The following is a 20,680-nucleotide window of genomic DNA, read 5'->3' on the forward strand; positions in this document are numbered from 1 at the left end:
ACCCACAGATAATTAGAGACAATTAGATTTGAAAGATATCAGTGAGGGGTAAGTAAAACAAAAAGAAGAAAGAGAAGCACAAGAACTTAAGAAAATAAATAAATTGTGGACAGAGCAGATGAAAATCCAAAACTATTCCATTAATCTATCAGGAGTACCTGATGGTATACAGCAGTAAAGCAAGCAATGGGATTCTGGAGGATGAATTACTAAAGTTAATATAAAAGGCAATGAATAAAAAGTTCAAAAGTGTAATCACAGCTGACAATTTAATCCCTACACATGAAAGATAGGATGAGGAAGAGGACTTAGAAAGACTGTAATTGATAGACAAAATATAACTGGGTGGTTGGAATGTCTTGATCCATATATGGCACATGACCCCAATGAACTCACTCTATTCATGTTCAAGACATGTATAGAAACACCTGGCAAGCCTTTATAAATGTTACAAATTTATTGGAAGAGGCTGTGCAAGTGTAAGAAGGCATATGTAGTGCCTACCTTTGAGAAAAAAGACTTGGAAAAATTCAATGAACTACAGACCAGTATCTCTGATGAGTGAGATCTATGAAGACAATGGAAAAAAATAACCTGAGTGTAAATGGATGCTGACTTCTAAAGGAGAAATTTCTTGAAAAGAGGTACACCTCCAGCTTCACAAGAACAAATAGATATCATTAATAGACAACAACTTCCCACTTGCCTTACTGCATGAGTGAACCAATGTCCTTAGAGATGGAGCATCAATACTTCACTATTGCAACTTCTAAATAATATTCAGCTTTTGAATATTTCTAAATTTGAAGATCACAATGTCTTTAGCCCCATTAATCCAGTTCTGAAAATGTCACAACCATAAATGCCTCAGCTCTTACCTTCTCAGTTGACTTCAGAGGATTCTGGTTAATATAACATTTGTCATTACAGGCTTACTTTCTAATATCAAAACTGCTTGTCTAATATGTGCATCTGTTATCATTACTAGTAACAAAGACAGTCATAGCATTTGACAATACCTCAAATGATGACAAGTCTTGCCATAAGCAGCATATAACTGACATCACCCATAACACGCAACTTACCTACATCTGAGGCAAGAATTTGCCCTCTTTCCCATTTCCATCCACCATGACTCTGATAATGAATCAGTTGGCGGCTTCTGATGGTATTCCTCACTTCTAAGTCCCAGTTACTGTCATAACATACCATAGAAGCTATGTACATCACAGAAGGGGATGTATCCACATTCAAGGAAGTACTAGATGGTAATACTTGATGTGTCTGAGATTCCCAGTTATTCGAAGTTCTGAGAACAGAGTGGGATTGTCTTAGGCTAAAGGAAATTCTAATACTTAAATAGATAAGCAATGGGCTTCTGTCATCTAATTTTTCTTTAACATGTTACAGAAATGCCAAATCCATACAACAAAATTACTCCTACCTACTCATATATAATTCTACTTTGATGAGGATTATATGATAAATAGTTACACCAATCAGGGTTTGCTAACCATTTTGAGGTTCAGACTACAAAAATATTACACTAATTAGACTGCACAAGCCATTTTGAGATTCAAAATATAAGAGGGTTACACATGCTACACCATAAAAGCCATTCTGTTAAGCTTTGGTTTACAGCATGACACTCTTCATTCATTTTTTGCCATTACTCATCCTAAATATTCACCTCTTACTTGTGCATAGATAAACACTGATCTTATTACCACTAGCCTAGAGGAAGTAACTTCAACCTTCTCAAATCAGCAATTTTTTATAAAACATTTTTTCTACTACATTGCCATGTTGCAGACATATGAGAAAGGGTAGTTAGCGACTAAGTATAACAAATATATAAATAAATAAATAAATAATGTTTTAATGAAAGGTTACAAAGGTTCAGTCACTTACCTTTTGCGATGAATGCGTGACACCTTCCAGGAGAGGTAGATCCACTTCTCCATTGCTTTACTGCCACCTAATAGAGTTCGGACAACGTCCCATGCCTGTTCCTCCCCAAGCCTGAGTCCCATATCACATAGTGCTGTCAAAAAGTATAAAGAAGTAATCACACAGTAACCCAACTGACATAATCGGGATAACAACTGTAGATTGGATGGCCAATAATTTACCAGAAAGTACTTCTATGTGAAAAACTCAGCCTGATCAAAGAAAAAATCTGCCTCATGGCCTCTAGCAATTTTAATGTTAACCTTTTTTATAGTTTTTCATTATACGAAGTTCTGGAGGGTAAGAGGATTCTAACTAACAAAGATGAAGCATAATTTCAGATTAAACTCATCAAAATAATTGCTACTAATGTGAGAACAAAATACTGAAACACAAATCACATTACCAATGAGTCTCCTTACCTTTTCTCTCTCCCACTATATGTCAGATTCATCATTAAGTAAAAAGGCTCAGACCCAGTTTATACTTCATGGCACTCCTGGGTTGTGCTACTTATCACTAAATTTCTAAACACTCTTTAAGGATAAGAACTTCACATCGAAGAGGATGGCTATCAGGAGGGACACTGAGTAAGATAATGAATATATCAAAACAAAACCGTATCCATATATATCCCTGGTTGTGTGGAAACTTCAAAACAAATTTTTATTTTACAATCAAAACAGCAAAAATACTACAAAAACACATACTAAACCTAGACTAGGTTGTTATAATGAATATCCAGCATGAAGTAGATCCAAAGAATATCATCATAATTATCATTATACTTTGTCACTGTCTCCTGCGTTAGCGAGGTAGCGCAAGAAACAGATGAAACAATGGCCCAACCCACCCACATACACATGTATATACATACATGTCCACACACTCACATATACATACCTATACATTTTAACGTATACATATATATACATAAACAGACATATACATATATAACACGTGTACATAATTCATACTTGCTGCCTTTATTCATTCCTGTCACTACCCCGCCACACTTGAAATGACAACCCCCTCCCCCTGCACACGCGCGCTAGGAAAAGACACAAAGGCCACATTCGTTCACACTCTCTCTCTAAAAAGACTGAGACAAAGCTCTTAATAAGTGCATGTATGCTTTGTGATGCATACAGGTGGGTAATCACCTATTTGTACTGTGTGGAGGAAATTTTACACTCGTGGGTGCACTATCTCTTGAACACTTTTACTATCATACAAACTCTTACATTTATGTATGCTGCCTTCATTAAGCAAGTCTTCAGTCATTCTGTTCCAGTCATCCATCACTCTTATACTATAAAAGCCTTTCCTTACATCCTTATTTACAAGTTTCTTACTTAGTTTCATATTATGCCCTCTGGTTCCTCTATTACTACACCACTCAAAATATTGTCTATTGCCTACTTTGTCAGTCTTTTAAAAATTCAAAGTTTGTGATCAGGTCACCCCTCACTCTTCTCTCTTCCAAGGAGGGAATATTCAAAGCCTCCGGCATTCCCTTGTACTTTAGCTCTCTCAATTCCTGTATCAGCTTTGTTGCCCTCTTCTGGATCTTATGAGTTCTTTGTGCTTCTTTAGGTACAGTCACCAAACCTGAGAAACATATTCTAGTTTTGGCCTTATGTAGTATATGAATAGCTTACTAAATATTTCTTTACTCCTTAGTTATTCTCCTAATATGGAACTCTAGCAATGGAATTAGTACGATATTTACTCGTAAGTCCATCTCACACACAGAATCTTGAAGCTTACTTCCTGAAGGCAATAATCATATTGAGGTCATCTTTCATTTTGTTCCATCCTCAGTACTTTACATTTGAAAGGCTTAAATTTCACCAATCTTTGGAGACTATCTATGCCCCCCTTGTAAACTGATGCAATCCTCTTCACTTTTCATTTCGCTCATGACTTTTACATCATGATCTTTTATCTTTTAAAGCTGAAACAGCACAGGCCCTAATCAAGGCCATCCCATTAATGCTATATAATGTATATATATTCCCTAGCTTGAGCCAACTACATATTCTACTGACCAATCCCTAGGGGTGGATGAACAGCTAGGTTGACTTTAGACCGACTGCAAACGTATCTAGGTATGATTCTATACCTTCAGGTGAGTCATTTATGTAGATAAAGAAGAGTAATGGTCCCAGCACCAAACCCTGTGGCACTCCAGTGGTCACTTCAACCTATTTGGAAAAGGATCCCCTCTTATGCCCCTTTTGCTCCCTCCCACTGAGATAACCTATCCCATGAAGGACTTTCCCCTTACTCCTGCTTGGTGAATCTGCCTCATGATTAGCCACCTATGTGTCACAGTGTCAAATGCCTTCTGGCATTCCAGATCTAGACAGTCCACCCAGCGTCTCCTTTGTCCAAGTCTGGGCTCACTTTCTTGTAAAACTACAAGAGGTTAGTTACACATGATCTCCTTCCCTAAAACCATGCTCTCTCTCAGCTAGAAAATTTCCACACTGCAGAAAATCATCTCTCATTTACTGAGTAATAGGCATCCCTGAGAAGTGCCTGTTACATAAAATTCTCATCCAACACAAACCATTTTCACAATGGATTCCATGTTACTAGCCAAGATGCATTTGAGGCAAAAATCTCAGACCCTAAAATCCACATTGTACATAAAGACGTGGAAAAAAAAAATCTAAAAACAATCTCTTGGCACTCTTTCTTAGATTTTGTTAATTTGGCTGCTTATTGTGCACAAAGTTAACAAAACTAAGCCAGTAGCTTTCCAGATATCACTCACCTTCTCACCACACTTTAATTTCTGTAGTACATCCAGTTCCCTCTCCAGGGTGATAATCTTCCTCTTCATCCTTAGAAGACATGATCATACTATCTCCTATACCAGATACCTTCATCTTTGAAGTGACACTCATTGCAGTGGTAGCTGCATTCTTACAACTCATCATGGTCTGCCCAATTTTCTTTCCCTTGGGGTAGGAACGGTCCCCCCAATCATACCCACCTAAAACATTAGAACTTACACGTAGAATGAGAGAGAGAAAAATGTTTCACAAAAAATTCTCAGGCTTACTTATGAAAGCTCCTTCTTTTGCCAAGAAGAGACGTATCTCTGGAGAAGACTGCATTGCAGATAGGAGTATTGAAAATGCTGTTCTTGTATAAGCTGGTTCTTGTGTTTGCTTCAGTGTTATTCTCAGTAAATAATCTGAAAAAATTAAAGTAAAAAAATCCTACAACATAATTTCTATGCATTCAAAGATTTCAAAGGATAAAGGAATTTTTACTCTGTCCATTATAGATGCTGGACCCATACATAGACAACCTCAGCTAATTCAACACAGTATCCAGCAACCCACCAACCCTACATGGACTGGCTGTCACAGCCTGAAAAGCTTACATCCAGTGGTTATGGTAGGTGTGGTAGCAGCAGTGGCAATGGGGTGGTTATGGTGACAGTGGTTGCATTGATGCTGGGAGGGCAAATAAACATGCAGCCTTAATATCTATGATTACATTCTTGAACTTAAGAAATTGGTAAAATTACTGCATTCCAGAGCACTTACATGTAAAGACCATTTGTTTACAAAAATGTAAAGGAAACTGTATACATTCATGCTTCCTATCTAAAACATAGTGGCTCATACAAATCTGAACCCTTCTTACTTAAACTCATACTCACTCTATCCTAAGATCTCAAAAACACTTTCCCATTAACTGAAGTTGAATAAAAAGAATCATATGTACATAAATCATTACCGCATCTTACCTGCATATAGACACATATACCACGGTATAGACCAGAAGTCAAAAGGATCACGAGAGGTAATAAGCAAAAGAGATATATGAAAGGGTACAAAAACAGAGGAATAAATATATATATATATATATATATATATATATATATATATATAGTATGCAGCATCTATGGACTTGGTAAAAGTATTAAACAGAAAATGGAAGTGGTAATGAGCATGTGTAAATCGGTGAAGCTTCAGGAGACAGTAAAGAACTAAGAAAAAGAAAGTATGGTAAGTATGATGGTAGGTTGAGGAATAAGCAAATGGTCTGGGTTAAAGTGGGAGTGCAAAGAGGATGTATCGTTTCCGTGACAATTTACTATCCTTACAAACTAAGCTATGAAGAAGCCACTAGTAGAAGGACTGAAAGATGTGGTAAGTGGGAAAGTTGCTTCATGAAGATGATACCAGACTGAAGGGACCAGAGGTGAAACTGCATGTCACTCTGGAAATGTTAGACAAAGTCAAAGTCAAAAGTGAATGCTACCAAGATCAAGGTAACATAGCAAAACATGGGAAGTTTTGAATGTTAAATTTACATGGACTGTAAAAAGGAGAGTGTATATCAAGTTTCATTAGGAAAGGTCATAGTAATGGATGCTAAGATACTTGAAAGGGTGACAAAGGAAGGTAAGCAACTAATATTCTTAGAAAGGAAGGATGATAAGTAATGACGAGTTTACAAGTGTAGCACAGATTTTTAGAGGAAACAGTTCAGCCCTAAAGGCACCAACATATGCATCCACAGCAATACACAGGCACAATTTAAAAGTATGGATGTGGATTTCCTAAAGTCAGAATCTGAAAAAAAATGGATGGACAAAGAGAAATATGAATCAGAATGAGGTATAGATGAATAAAAAAAAAATTGAAGGAAGAATTAGACTGCTGTGATAGTGTGGGTATGAAGAGAGAGAATGGATGCTAAAATGCTAGCCTTAGGTATACAAGTGAAGAGTAAGCAAGACAAAGATGGAGAAAAGAACAAGGGCAGACTTGGATGAAGTATGTTGGGAGGTGTAAATATGAGGAGTATCTGGAATAGCACATGGAGGAGAATACACTAACTTACTGAATATCAAAAGATGGTGCAATGGATACAGATATTTTGACAGGTTGGGTCTGATATTTTTCAACTATTTCTGAAAATTCTAATAACAATATATCATACATAATTTTTTTCATAATCTAATCTTTCATTCTGTTTCCATTCACATAAGAGCAATCAAGTGCATATAGTCTCTCAGCACATTCTTACACATCTTAAATTCAAGTCAATTCTTCACTAATAAACATGAGGATCTTTATATTTCACACTGCACATTAAAGTTGACCAGTTTTATCTATGTTTGTATATCTTTGATGCCTGTTTCCTTCAAGAAATCCCATAAAGAAGGTGGCCACAGCAAAAGAGTCCCCACTTATCCCTGTTCTTACATGCCTCCCTCACATCCACCAATCAATGCATTTTTCCAACATACCTCTCCCTCCCTACTTAGAAAAGCAAATGGATTTGTATGTAGCATTTATGGATCTGGAGAAGGCATATGATAGAGTTGATAGAGATGCTCTGTGGAAGGTATTAAGACTATATGGTGTGGGAGGCAAGTTGTTAGAAGCAGTGAAAAGTTTTTATCGAGGATGTAAGGCATGTGTACGTGTAGGAAGAGAGGAAAGTGATTGGTTCTCAGTGAATGTAGGTTTGCGGCAGGGGTGTGTGATGTCTCCATGGTTGTTTAATTTGTTTATGGATGGGGTTGTTAGGGAGGTGAATGCAAGAGTTTTGGAAAGAGGGGCAAGGATGAAGTCTGTTGGGGATAAGAGAGCTTGGGAAGTGAGTCAGTTGTTGTTCGCTGATGATACAGCGCTGGTGGCTGATTCATGTGAGAAACTGCAGAAGCTGGTGACTGAGTTTGGTAAAGTGTGTGAAAGAAGAAAGTTAAGAGTAAATGTGAATAAGAGCAAGGTTATTAGGTACAGTAGGGTTGAGGGTCAAGTCAATTGGGAGGTGAGTTTGAATGGAGAAAAACTGGAGGAAGTGAAGTGTTTTAGATATCTGGGAGTGGATCTGGCAGCGGATGGAAACATGGAAGCGGAAGTGGATCATAGGGTGGCGGAGGGGGCGAAAATTCTGGGAGCCTTGAAGAATGTGTGGAAGTCGAGAACATTATCTCGGAAAGCAAAAATGGGCATGTTTGAAGGAATAGTGGTCCCAACAATGTTGTATGGTTGCGAGGCATGGACTATGGATAGAGTTGTGCGCAGGAGGATGGATGTGCTGGAAATGAGATGTTTGAGGACAATGTGTGGTGTGAGGTGGTTTGATCGAGTAAGTAACGTAAGGGTAAGAGAGATGTGTGGAAATAAAAAGAGCGTGGTTGAGAGAGCAGAAGAGGGTGTTTTGAAATGGTTTGGGCACATGGAGAGAATGAGTTAGGAAAGATTGACCAAGAGGATATATGTGTCGGAGGTGGAGGGAACGAGGAGAAGAGGGAGACCAAATTGGAGGTGGAAAGATGGAGTGAAAAAGATTTTGTGTGATCGGGGCCTGAACATGCAGGAGGGTGAAAGGAGGGCAAGGAATAGAGTGAACTGGAGCGATGTGGTATACCGGGGTTGACGTGCTGTCAGTGGATTGAATCGAGGCATGTGAAGCGTCTGGGGTAAACCATGGAAAGCTGTGTAGGTATGTATAATTGCGTGTGTGGACGTATGTATATACATGTGTATGGGGGTGGGTTGGGCCATTTCTTTTGTCTGTTTCCTTGCGCTACCTCGCAAACGCGGGAGACAGCGACAAAAAAAAAAAAAAAAAAAAAAAAAAAAAAAAAAAAACTCTCCCTACAGTACTCTTCAAATCTATTTCCCCATGTCATAGGTCATCTTCCTCTCACACCATCCCCTTTAATCATACTATTATACAATCTTCATGTAAACTCTCAATTTCAGACACAACCTTCTGCTTCCAAGGCATACTATAAATCAATTGCATCCACTTTATCACACTTTTTCCAACATTTCAGCAATAATTCCACCCATTCCAGGTGCCTTTCCTACCTTCAATATCATCATCACCCTTTTTACCTTCATTCTTGCTAGTGGGACCTGCACTTGTACCCTTTTCCTTTCATCCTCCATACCCATGCTTGTAAACGTAGCTACCTAACCTTCTCCCAAAATCATCAGTTTTTCACAATACTCTTCCCATCTTCCTATCATTTTCTCCTTTTGACTCAGCAATTCCCATTCCTTACTTTTTACATTCACATTTGCACTCTTACATCCAGCTACGGATACTAGAGCTCAGGAACACTGCAATCATTGTTTAAACATGATCATGTAAACAACGTCATGCCAATCCTAATGGAATATAAAACATGATATGGGCAACTGGCAATGTTTTTTCCTGTCATTCATTTCCAACTGGATATGTCTTTTTCTGTCATTCAATTAAAATTCCTGTGTTTCTAACAAATGGTTTCAGAATTGACACAATGGAATATGCAAAAGTATTAATCTAACAAAACTTCAAAGTTCTTCTAGCATACTGTACCTGTTACTATTGAACATATATCAGGTAAGAGATGAGTCTTGGGGATAGCCTCAACTATTGCTTCTAAAAGATCCAGAGTTAATTGTGTTAAACCCTTAACCTGAATCCAAGATGCCAAGGGCCTGTAAAGATCAAAGTACATGTTATATGTTTCCTTAATGCCCTAATACTCTCCATAAAATAATGCCTTTTTTTGAATGTCAAGAAACTGATCTGTAGCACTACTTGTTGTGGTACCTTAACCATTTATCAGTACTTGAATTGAAATGGTGTCTTAACCATGTAATACTGCTACTCATACCACCTACGATGTTCCTCTGCCCTGCCAAACCATGCTTTTAATCACATTTACTCTCAACTTCCTCCTTTCACACACACTCTCCCAAACTTAGACGTCAACTTAAGTAGTCTCTCACTTGAAACTATCACCACTCTCCAAACTTAGACGTCAACTTAAGCAGTCTCTCACTTGAAAGTATCACCAATCCTGTCACCAGCAAACATCAACTGACTCACTTCCCAGTCCCTCCTATAGCCCACATACTCATCCCTCTCTCCAAACTGGAATAAATAGAGACAAGAGCTCTAACCTTAAAATACAGATATACAGCATATCTTATAAGTAAATAAATGTAAAATACATATTATACTTGGTAATGGACACAAACACTGAAAGACACACTATGCCTAATGATTTTGAATCAAATATTCTGCTTAAATCAGCATATATAATTAGAAATGGATAACAAGAACTACATGATACTGCAATAAATAAACTAACCGAATATCTATGTTACAGAGCTCCTGTGCCAGATCAGCACGTTGAGAGAAAGCCACTAGGAGTGCCAGGCTTGGTGTTAGAAGGGCTGGATTTGGAGCTGGAATAACTATTTATAAAAACAGTCACACTGATGTAACTCATTAGTATAATATCAAGTGTTAAACTGAAATACAAATATAGAACAGTTCACAAGGTACTAACATTAAAAGAAGTCAAAAGTGCAATGTCCATTAGTACTATTTTTTTTATTATACTTTGTCACTGTCTCCCGCGTTATTGAGGTAGCACAAGGTAACAGACGAAAGAATAGCCCAATCCTCCCACATACACATGTATATACATACACATTAGTACTGTATACAAATATTCAAGCGCTGTGCAAACAAGATGACGAGAGTTAAGCTGAAGTAATATAAATGCTCTCACTACCTCAAACTTGATGACAGAGTAATCTCAGCAGGCCTGACAAACATCCAACCTAACTTAAGAAAATGAATGATCAAAACCCATAATTCTATTGTGCACAAAAAATCTTATGAATGCAAAAATACAGTGATATTTCAGAATAAATGATATGCACTAGTCTCAAATGCAGCAACCTTGGGGTCAAAATGGTGCCAAATAACAGATTTTCCTTCATCTTGGGTATTAGAACTGCTAAGGCCTCATAGCAAAGCAGATAAGAAAAATTATAAATATAACCTATGGAGTTTTCTTTTCTTAATATATAAGTTCATGTAAGTTTTAAACATTTCACCTGTAATTATTTACTGTACTTATCATAAAGTCTGAACTCTTTTCAATCCAAAATGTACATGTTATTAATGCAGACAGATAATTACTTAGTTCAGGTGTTGTGGGTGGTATCTAGCCCAGTTGAGGTTGAAGAAATTTAAAAATAAGTGTCATCTTTCTACAATGAGGCTGATGCCTCAGGAGAGGCACGAGAAAGATCTTACATTTTATCCAACATACGAGTAGGAGTAGATACACTGGAAGGATCAATAAAACTCTGCTCATGCTTGAGCACATCAGGTAAAGGGCTTTGTGAAGATGAATTTTTTGTACCTGAGTATATGCAAAGCTTTGATGGCTTCTTAGTCATTTCTTGCAGTGTCACTTGCTTCACATCGTTATGTTTTGCTCTAACTGGATTTTCTCCAATGTGGAATGAGATAGTGATAGGCAATTCTATAAAAAAAAAGGTTGAAGTGGTAAGGATTTCACAGACCAGAATTCCCACAAGAGCTGAATTTCAGGAGCTTCTGGATTATGGAATGCTGGATCTGAGGCACTATGTAATATGAAAACATGTACATCTAAGAAAATTGAAAAAATCTAACATGAATTGAACAAGATATGCATCAAAAGCTTAATTTCAAGATGCCCATAAAAAAGTTGGAAGGAAACAGCAACTTGGTTCCATTTGCAATATGAGCCTACAAAACTAATACAATAATTTAATAAAGCCTGATAAAATTATTAATCAAACAAAGTCTGACAAAAATTTTAAAAGAATTCAGCAAAGCCACACAATGAACATATAAAAGGGCTGCATCCTTTTTATTTCCTTAGTAAATGCATCAAATCGAGCAATGTCCAAACATTATTATGCTTCAGTCTGTGTGCAACTTATGCACAGCATTGATTACCTTATATATTTACCCTATAAACTTACATCTTGTAATCCTGTCAGACTTCCTCTATCTACACCCAATAACACATCATTCTCCTCTATAAATTCAAGTATTCCTGAACTGCAAAATTTGACCTAAGAGATGTGCTATATCCTGCAACTGTTAAACATGTTTGTTTTGACACACGACTACATTATACATTAAAGCTGTTTTCATTTAGCATGACTAAAACGAATCCATGTGGTTGTTGTAAAGACTAAAAAAGTGCCCAGGAATGATGTACCCATTGGACTGAGACATAACAAACTCACTTTTTGTAATTTTGACCTGGACATTTCACATTGATGTACACAAATACCAACATACTCTGCAAAAATGTTTCCTCAAAATTACCAGGTTACAACAATGGACTGCTGTTACCTTAAGCAAACTATAATAGTTACCTTGAGCACACTATAAAAGACTCAAAAACAGTACGCTAAGTATACTACCAGTTCACTGTAAGCTAATTACAATAGTCACCTTAAAAGTGCCAACAGCACTTTCTGCACATTTTATCCTGAAAATGATACAGTATACAAACATCCTGGTAACTTAACATTGAGTTAAACTTAGCTTTTGATGGTCAAATTTTGATATCTTGGGATGCATAACTGTGGATACTAAAAGGTCCTTGTATGGACCAAAAGAATCTCAGAACCAGGCCCTTCAGCTGTACGTGAACTTTTCTCTATGCATCACAAACTAACTAAACTCTCTACAATATAACCAAATTTTTGAACATACCTAATGCAAGATACCACACAATTTATGCAAAGCCATGATAACTTGCCTGGTAAACGAGCCAATCTGCCACATGGTGTACAGTTTAGAATTCTGGCAGGAAGGAGAATAAGATCAGCTGCTTCACATACATGAATACTACCAGTGTCTATGCCATAAACACGTGCCATAGGGCCCACCAATCTTACTACTCGTACTCGAATGTATCTTATGTCTTCTTTTCCTTTAGGAAGATACACACCATGCTGCATATAAAAAAGTATATCACTACAAATAGGAAATGTCTACTTCTGTCTACTTCTCTTTGCTCAAATTCATCCTATCTCTATTACCGTCTAATGCTTAATCTACACAAAACACATGTATAGGACAGCCTATATACTGCATAAATATCAAAATGTGCCTCTTACCTGCAGTGTTAATGCATAAGATGATCCCATGGATGGTATGAACTTCACTTTCCTTTTTACTTCTAGCTTTTCAATGGACAGTGAGAGTTCATGCAGATGATAAGCCCAGTCAGTTACATTTACCAGAAATGCAACTCCATTTTCATACAGATGACCAACACGAAAATCTGTCCACTCAAAACTTAAATAAACCACAGGATGAGGAGTTTCTTTATATTTGTTACTTGGCTCTGATTCCAGACATTTGCTACCAAGAGGAGAGAAAGGAACCTTCCATTCCTTATCCTTCAGATCCTTAGCTGGGACTATGCTTATAAATTTTCCCGATTCTTCCATCATTTCTGACATATACCCCTCTTCTATCTCAAATATTTTGAAAATCTGCCAGGTATAAATAAGGTATAAATCAGAGAGATTCCCAGTATCAGCAAAGGTTTCCTGGAATAATTTTTGTGAGTCCTCAGGGCTCATGCGAACTATGTGTGCCTTGATGACTTTACTGCCACTCTGATACTTCATTAAATCTTCTGTATCAGTCACTCTGTACTTAGATTCCCTCCTAAATATCTTCACTAGAGTGTTATAAAGTACCTGGAGAAGTTTTTCATTTCTAATATTATTTATAACCTTCTCTCCAACTCGGCCACTTATCACAGTCCTAACACAAGGAATGAAATACTCAAGAATTTCACTAACCCTAGTTAAGTTTTTCTCCTTATCAAAAACTGAGAGTAAATAATCTATGAAGTTATTCAAAAAGAAACTAGCAAATAAAACATCAGTTTGAAGTGCACAAGAGAGTGCTGACAATTTTTGGTCTATGTCAGTGAGTGATGTAGTCAATCTTATTTGGTTTAGATGAATTTCAAGTTTTGAGAATAGTTCTCTCTCCTTAACTGCAGCTGTTGACAGTATATGGGCATGGGTATTAACTTTTACTTTCCAATAAAAATCATTAAGCTGCTCTTTTACTTTCTTAATTAAAGTATTCTTTACATCAATAGGGATATTACACTCATCTGGACTGGAAGCTGTACCAAAATCATGTAAACCTTGCTCTCTGCTGTCCAAGGACTCCTTTAACATTAAATCTTTTTGTGTATTTGAACACTGGGGAGTGCAGAAAGGTAAAACCTTTTTGTCATTCAATCTAACTTCTGTCCTTTTTCCAAATAACTTACCAAATGGACATTCTAAAGGACTCAACAGTTCTCCTCTGTCATTGCATGCGTCAGCATCATGTGTCATTTGATGAGAATAATCATCTACACAGCTTCTTGGACAAGATCCCACATCTCTATCTTCATTACGGAATAATTCTGATGAGTAATTAACATTATCACCAGTGCATGACCAAAACTCAGGAGCATTATGTCCTGGTGGTTCCTCCCTAGTGCTTGGAGCATTTACTGCTTGAGACCATTTCTGCTCTCTTGAATGTTCCACATCATAAGGATGACTTTCTCCCTGTATACTATTCTTATTTTGAAAGCAGTTATCTCCCTGTATACCATTTGTATTCTGAAGACAGCTCCTCCCTTTCATAATGCTGAGGAGTTGGGAATATCTAGACCTGCTTGTCACAACTGCTGAATCAGTGGGCACAGAAGAAAAACATGCATTTTGACATTGTGTCAAAAATGTTTCAGTACTCTTGATGTTCAACTGCATTCTTTCACATCCTGAGTTACTTTTGTATTGATCAAGGTCTTGCGTAATTATTTCTCTGCCTCCAGAATGATGCTCAATTACATCTTTGTTACCATTTCTTATGCCTTCAAACGTTTTTTCACGCACAGATAAGTTATTTCTCTTTCCATCCTCATCAGATATGTTATTCATTCTACAGTACATACCCTGGACCAGCTCATCAACCTGGGATGGAAAGACCTGATATCTTGGCACTGTTTCTTTATCTTCATAGTCACTGTAGTCATTATCAGAGTTCATTACTACCCATGTGCCTGAAACAGAGAAGAAAGTATGTTTATTTTTTTTTTTTTTTGTCGCTGTCTCCCGCATTTGCGAGGTAGCACAAAAAAAAAAGTATGTTTATTAAAAAACATAAAAATGCCATCCCCAACACACAGCACACCTGGTCCTCTGTCCAAGACCCTTGTAGTCACCTCTCTCACCCATACACAAACAGCCATGGTGATATTCAACCCCTCCTCCCACAGGTCCACCTTCATCTGGAACCATTCATCCTCCTCTCTACCTACCGCTGTATATGTTAGTCTTATGTCTGGATATAAATTCCTCATAGCTTCTAATAGCTTTCCTCCCACACCTTGAGCTCTGTTGCACTCAGAGCTACAAAATCTAGGATTCTTTCCTCATACATACTACTTATCTTTCCCTTTTTTTCATCTTGGTTACATCCACACACACTCAAGCATGAGCTTTTGAGGGGGATGAACACTCCTCACTTGGCTCTTTCTGCTGTCCCATATCTTTTAAACTGAAAAACATGAAGGGTTGGGTTTCCAGGTCCCTGCCCCCACTTGTCAAAGTTAAGAGACCTCACCATAATCACCACTAGTTCAGTGATGGACCTCACCATCACCACCACTAATACAGTGGTAAACTTCACCAACACCACCACTGGCAGCCTACAGTAATGGACCTCACCATCACCACCACTAATACAGTGGTAAACTTCACCAACACCACCACTGGCAGCCTACAGTAATGGACCTCACCATCACCACCACTAATACAGTGGTAAACTTCACCAACACCACCACTGGCAGCCTACAGTAATGGACCTCACCATCACCACCACTAATACAGTGGTAAACTTCACCAACACCACCACTGGCAGCCTACAGTAATGGACCTCACCATCACCACCACTAATACAGTGGTAAACTTCACCAACACCACCACTGGCAGCCTACAGTGATGGACCTCACCATTACCACTACATGTACTAGTACAGAGGCAGACTTCACCATCATCACAACTAGCACAGTGACAGACCTCACTATCATCATCACTAGTACTGTAACAGAACTCACTATCACAAGTACAGTGATAAGCTTCAGCATCACTAACACTAGTAAAAAGAGACCTCACTATCATGACCACTAACATAGAGACCTCACCATCACGACCAATGGTACAGTGACACCACACCATCACTAGTAGCCTACAGTGATGGACACCGCCATCACGACCACTAGTACAGTGACAGCCTTCACCATTACTACAATCAAATGACAGACATCACTATCACCTCCAACAGCACTGAAAGAGCTCATCAACCCCGCATGATCAATGACATACCTCACCATCATTACCTCTGTGACAGATTTCATCATCACAACCACCAATGCAGTGCTAACCTCACCATCACCATCACTGGTACAGTAACAGATTTAACCATCACCGCTACTAGTACAGAGACAGACCTCACCATCACTGGTACGGTGACAGACCTCACCATCACCACCACTAGTACAGAGGCACCTCACCATCACCATCACTGGTACAGTAACAGATTTAACCATCACCGCTACTAGTACAGAGACAGACCTCACCATTACCACTACTAGTACAGAGACAGACCTCACCATCACTGGTACGGTGACAGACCTCACCATCACCACCACTAGTACAGAGGCACCTCACCATCACCACCACTGGTACGGTGACAGACTTCACTATCACCACCACTACTACATAGACACCTCACCATCATTACCACTGGTACAGTGACAGACCTTACCATCACCACCACTGGTACAATGGCAGACCTTACCATCACCACCACTGGTACAGTGACAGACCTTACCATCACCACCACTGGTACAATGGCAGACCTTACCATCACCACCACTGGTACAGTGACAGACCTTACCATCACCACCACTGGTACAGTGACAGACCTTACCATCACCACCACTGGTACAATGGCAGACCTTACCATCACCACCACTGGTACAGTGACAGACCTTACCATCACCACCACTGGTACAGTGACAGACCTTACCATCACCACCACTGGTACAATGGCAGACCTTACCATCACCACCACTGGTACAGTGACAGACCTTACCATCACCACCACTGGTACAGTGACAGACCTTACCATCACCACCACTGGTACAGTGACAGACCTTACCATCACCACCACTGGTACAGTGACAGACCTTACCATCACCACCACTGGTACAGTGACAGACCTTACCATCACCACCACTGGTACAGTGACAGACCTTACCATCACCACCACTAATACACAGACAGACCTTATATCACCGCCACTGATAGACACCTCACCATCACCACCACTACAGTGACAGACCTCACCATCACTGGTACAGCGAGACCTCACCATCACTACACTGACATACCTCACCATTTCGGAATAGTGTAACACTATAACCAACACTATGCGTAATTCAACCACCACTTCACTAAGTTAACCTCTGGATTCAAGTATACACATAAAAAGGAAAAAAAATAATATACATTCTAGTTCTAAATGTAACCACTTAGCTACCGGGAAGAGGGGGAAAATGGAAGATTCTGGTACTAAATATGACCACTTAGAGGGACCAGGAAGTACCTGTGTCTCACCAGAACAACACACCTTACCTCTCAGGTGTTGTGATGCAAACTAACATGTCTTCTCTCCTCAAACTATCAAATACAACTCTTGCCATACAATCCTCGCTCCATTATTTTTCTGTTGTCAGTCTTTATTTTTCGCATCCACCGATACACCATCATTCCTACTACTCAATTATTAGCAGAAATAACACGTTAAAAAACCTGTCATGTTAGCGTCTGATTTTCTTAAACGAGAAACGAATATTTGATCTTCTCGTGCTTACATAGCACTATTACCGCCATTACAAGACTGATAGCGGGGTTACAAACCTTATCTTCACGATAATATATATGTCATATTCTCCGTAAATCACTGAACATTTTTAAGATATATAACTTTATTAACCAACTAAATATAAACCTTACAAATTACCTCGGGTCGTAATATCATCAAAGAACTCTTGTGTATCCACGAAAATAATCACCATTTTTAAATGGTCAAAACTGTCTGTCTTGTAACTTAATTAACTTCATCCCTCACTTCCTAGCTAACCACAAACTTCTACAATCCCTTCAACGGTGATTTGATGTAGTTAACAAAGACATTTCCAGAGTTCTGGAAGTGTACAAACTCCACAGTGATGGCGGCTGGCTGGGAGGGAGGCTGGCGTCCATGTTGCCCTCAAACAGTTTGGATGAACCACAAATCCCCTCCGTCGCCAGGGGTCACCATTGTTGCCCGACATGACCTTAGTAATGCCTTATGTCACCTTCGCTCTTGCTAGGAATCACCTATGAACCCATTTGTGTCATAAATCACCCGCCTTCATTTCCTTTAAGGAATCCGATTCAGGTAATTTCACGTATAACAAGTGTTTAACAAGCTGTTCATAGTTCACTACTTAATAGTACTAACTCCTTTGGTAATGAGCTTTTGCCTGACCCAATCGTTAACGTGGTAATTTACATATGGCCCTGAGCCACTAAACTGTGTACATAATGGTAGTCTGTGTTTACACGATGGTAGTCTGTGTTTACACGAAGGAAGTCTCTTAATTGGCAGCGAATCCTTTAACAGCCCTAACTCAATTAACGAATCTGTCATTGATGATCCTCAAAGCTCAATAGATCCTGAATCCTTTCCTGGTTGTCTAATGGTCCTGAATCTTTAACAAACTTGTACTTATGACGTATCTATTGGTCATAAACTACTGTCCAGTGGGATCCTTCCATAACAGGTGTAAATGTCTACGTCATCTACATAACAGTCTTTCCGCAATTCCAAAAATAGGAGGGAAAAGGGGGTGGGGGACTCCTCTGCCTGGGAAATGTGGGCGCATGCGTCTGTTGATCTCGTTAGTGACGTCACGACCCACCCACCCCTAAGCACCGCCTCCTCCACCCAGCATCCTCGTCACGTCGCCAGTCACCCGTCAACCTCCGTGACGTAAGGACGCACGCAAGAAAAGAAAAAAAAGACGAACTTCATGAACGTCATGCGTAGAGGACGTAGAACACATGTATGACAGCTGGTGGCATCTGGTTGCCAGTCACGTACACAAATACCGCGCCACCTACCGTGGGTCACGACATTCTTTGCTGATGTCATCAGCGAGAGAGCGAACTTGTAGGCTTTTTGTACCAAGATGGCCTCCCTAAGATATCTCACGCACATGGCTTATTTCCACGCAAATAAAAAGAAAAACAGTCATTTCTACACGGTGTGAGCTATATAATACCTGACCTGACCTACCTACATCTACTATGGTATAAATTTAACCAAATGATTTACCTCCTAAACCCATCTGTGTAAACCACCCCCCCGGCCAACGCCACTGGCACAGTTTGCCAGATTTCCGAAATCATTTTAACCCGATTTTTTTTTTAAAGCAAAAATATACATTCCACGGAAATTATGTTATTTTTCTAAATACATTTTTTTCGTGTTTAGTAACGTTGAATAGCCATTATTTCTACAGCTTTATAAATTCCAGAAAATTCAATAATTGAAATAAAAATCTAGATGCGTTAGAGCAATGCAACAGCCATACGACTCGTAGGTATAATAGTTTGACCTTTGACCTGACCCATGACGGTCAGGTCAAAAGTCAGCGTATCATAGCCATGGGTCGTACCTAAGAGGTCGACACAATCAAAGCGGCAGCCTGATTGGCTGTGGTGGCGGCAATCCTGAGCCAATAGCCAAGTTCGTCGTGTCTATAAAAATTTAAGTTAAAGGTCAAGGTCAAGATTTGGCTCGACATGGCGACCTGTGAGGACGCTTAGTCCTAGATACGATGATGACCCGTGGTTCATACATCAACCTTACGAAAACAAGAACACGAAAACCTAGTTTATCTCATCCAAACCAGACCTCAACACCATGTAACATTAATTGGCTAATTTCATCCACCATGCTATTATCAATATAGATTTAAACATCACCTAAATAATGGTGGTAGATTTCATCTTTTTTCAACTATTTTTTTTTCATGAAGATGTAAGCAGCATTTTTTCCCTCACTTTCTGTTCTGCCATCAACAAAACTATGACCTAACCTCGTTACATCTGTCTAATCCTTAATTAATTGCAAAAACAATCGTTTGAGGGATGAAGGGTCCTTAATGTACAAGGCTAAAACTAAGGAATCATGATTTTGACTATAAAAAAATCATAATTATATTTTTTCACAACATGGAAGCTTGTGTTCTTGCTAGTGTTAACATGGAAGTTTGTGTTCTTGCTAGTGTTAACATGGAAGCTTGTGTTCTTGCTAGTGTTAACATGGAAGCTTGTGTTCTTGCTAGTGTTAACATGGAAGCTTGTGTTCTTGCTAGTGTTAACATGGAAGCTTGTGTTCTTGCTAGTGTTAACATGGAAGCTTGTGTTCTTGCTAGTGTTAACATGGAAGCTTGTGTTCTTGCTAGTGTTAACATGGAAGCTTGTGTTCTTGCTAGTGTTAACATGGAAGCTTTGTGTTCTTGCTAGTGTTAACATGGAAGTTTGTGTTCTTGCTAGTGTTAACATGGAAGCTTGTGTTCTTGCTAGTGTTAACATGGAAGCTTGTGTTCTTGCTAGTGTTAACATGGAAGCTTGTGTTCTTGCTAGTGTTAACATGGAAGTTTGTGTTCTTGCTAGTGTTAACATGGAAGTTTGTGTTCTTGCTAGTGTTAACATGGAAGTTTGTGTTCTTGCTAGTGTTAACATGG

General features: G+C 38.8%; 1 protein-coding gene across 2 annotated transcripts in view; it reads right to left on the minus strand.

The window, feature by feature from the left end:
- Nucleotides 1-17,538, minus strand: part of LOC139758976 (uncharacterized) — a 36,534-nt gene extending 18,996 nt beyond the window's left edge. The window contains exons 1-8 of one of the 2 annotated variants that reach the window (XR_011714967.1): nt 17,488-17,538; nt 12,915-14,878; nt 12,554-12,749; nt 10,085-10,190; nt 9,304-9,425; nt 5,024-5,158; nt 1,912-2,044; nt 1,210-1,309 (exon numbers count right to left, since the gene is read on the minus strand). Coding sequence is in view for 1 of the 2 variants with exons in the window: in XM_071680837.1 (XP_071536938.1) it covers nt 1,086-1,309; nt 1,912-2,044; nt 5,024-5,158; nt 9,304-9,425; nt 10,085-10,190; nt 12,554-12,749; nt 12,915-14,864 (2,866 nt within the window). In the remaining variant the exon portion in view is untranslated. Of the gene's footprint in view, nt 1-1,085; nt 1,310-1,911; nt 2,045-5,023; nt 5,159-9,303; nt 9,426-10,084; nt 10,191-12,553; nt 12,750-12,914; nt 14,879-17,487 lie in introns of both variants that reach the window. The other variant, XM_071680837.1, reaches the window with a different exon arrangement.
- Nucleotides 17,539-20,680: the final 3,142 nt, after the last annotated feature.

This window comes from Panulirus ornatus, chromosome 32 (assembly GCF_036320965.1).
Source record: "Panulirus ornatus isolate Po-2019 chromosome 32, ASM3632096v1, whole genome shotgun sequence".
NCBI classification, from domain to species: Eukaryota; Metazoa; Arthropoda; class Malacostraca; order Decapoda; family Palinuridae; genus Panulirus; species Panulirus ornatus.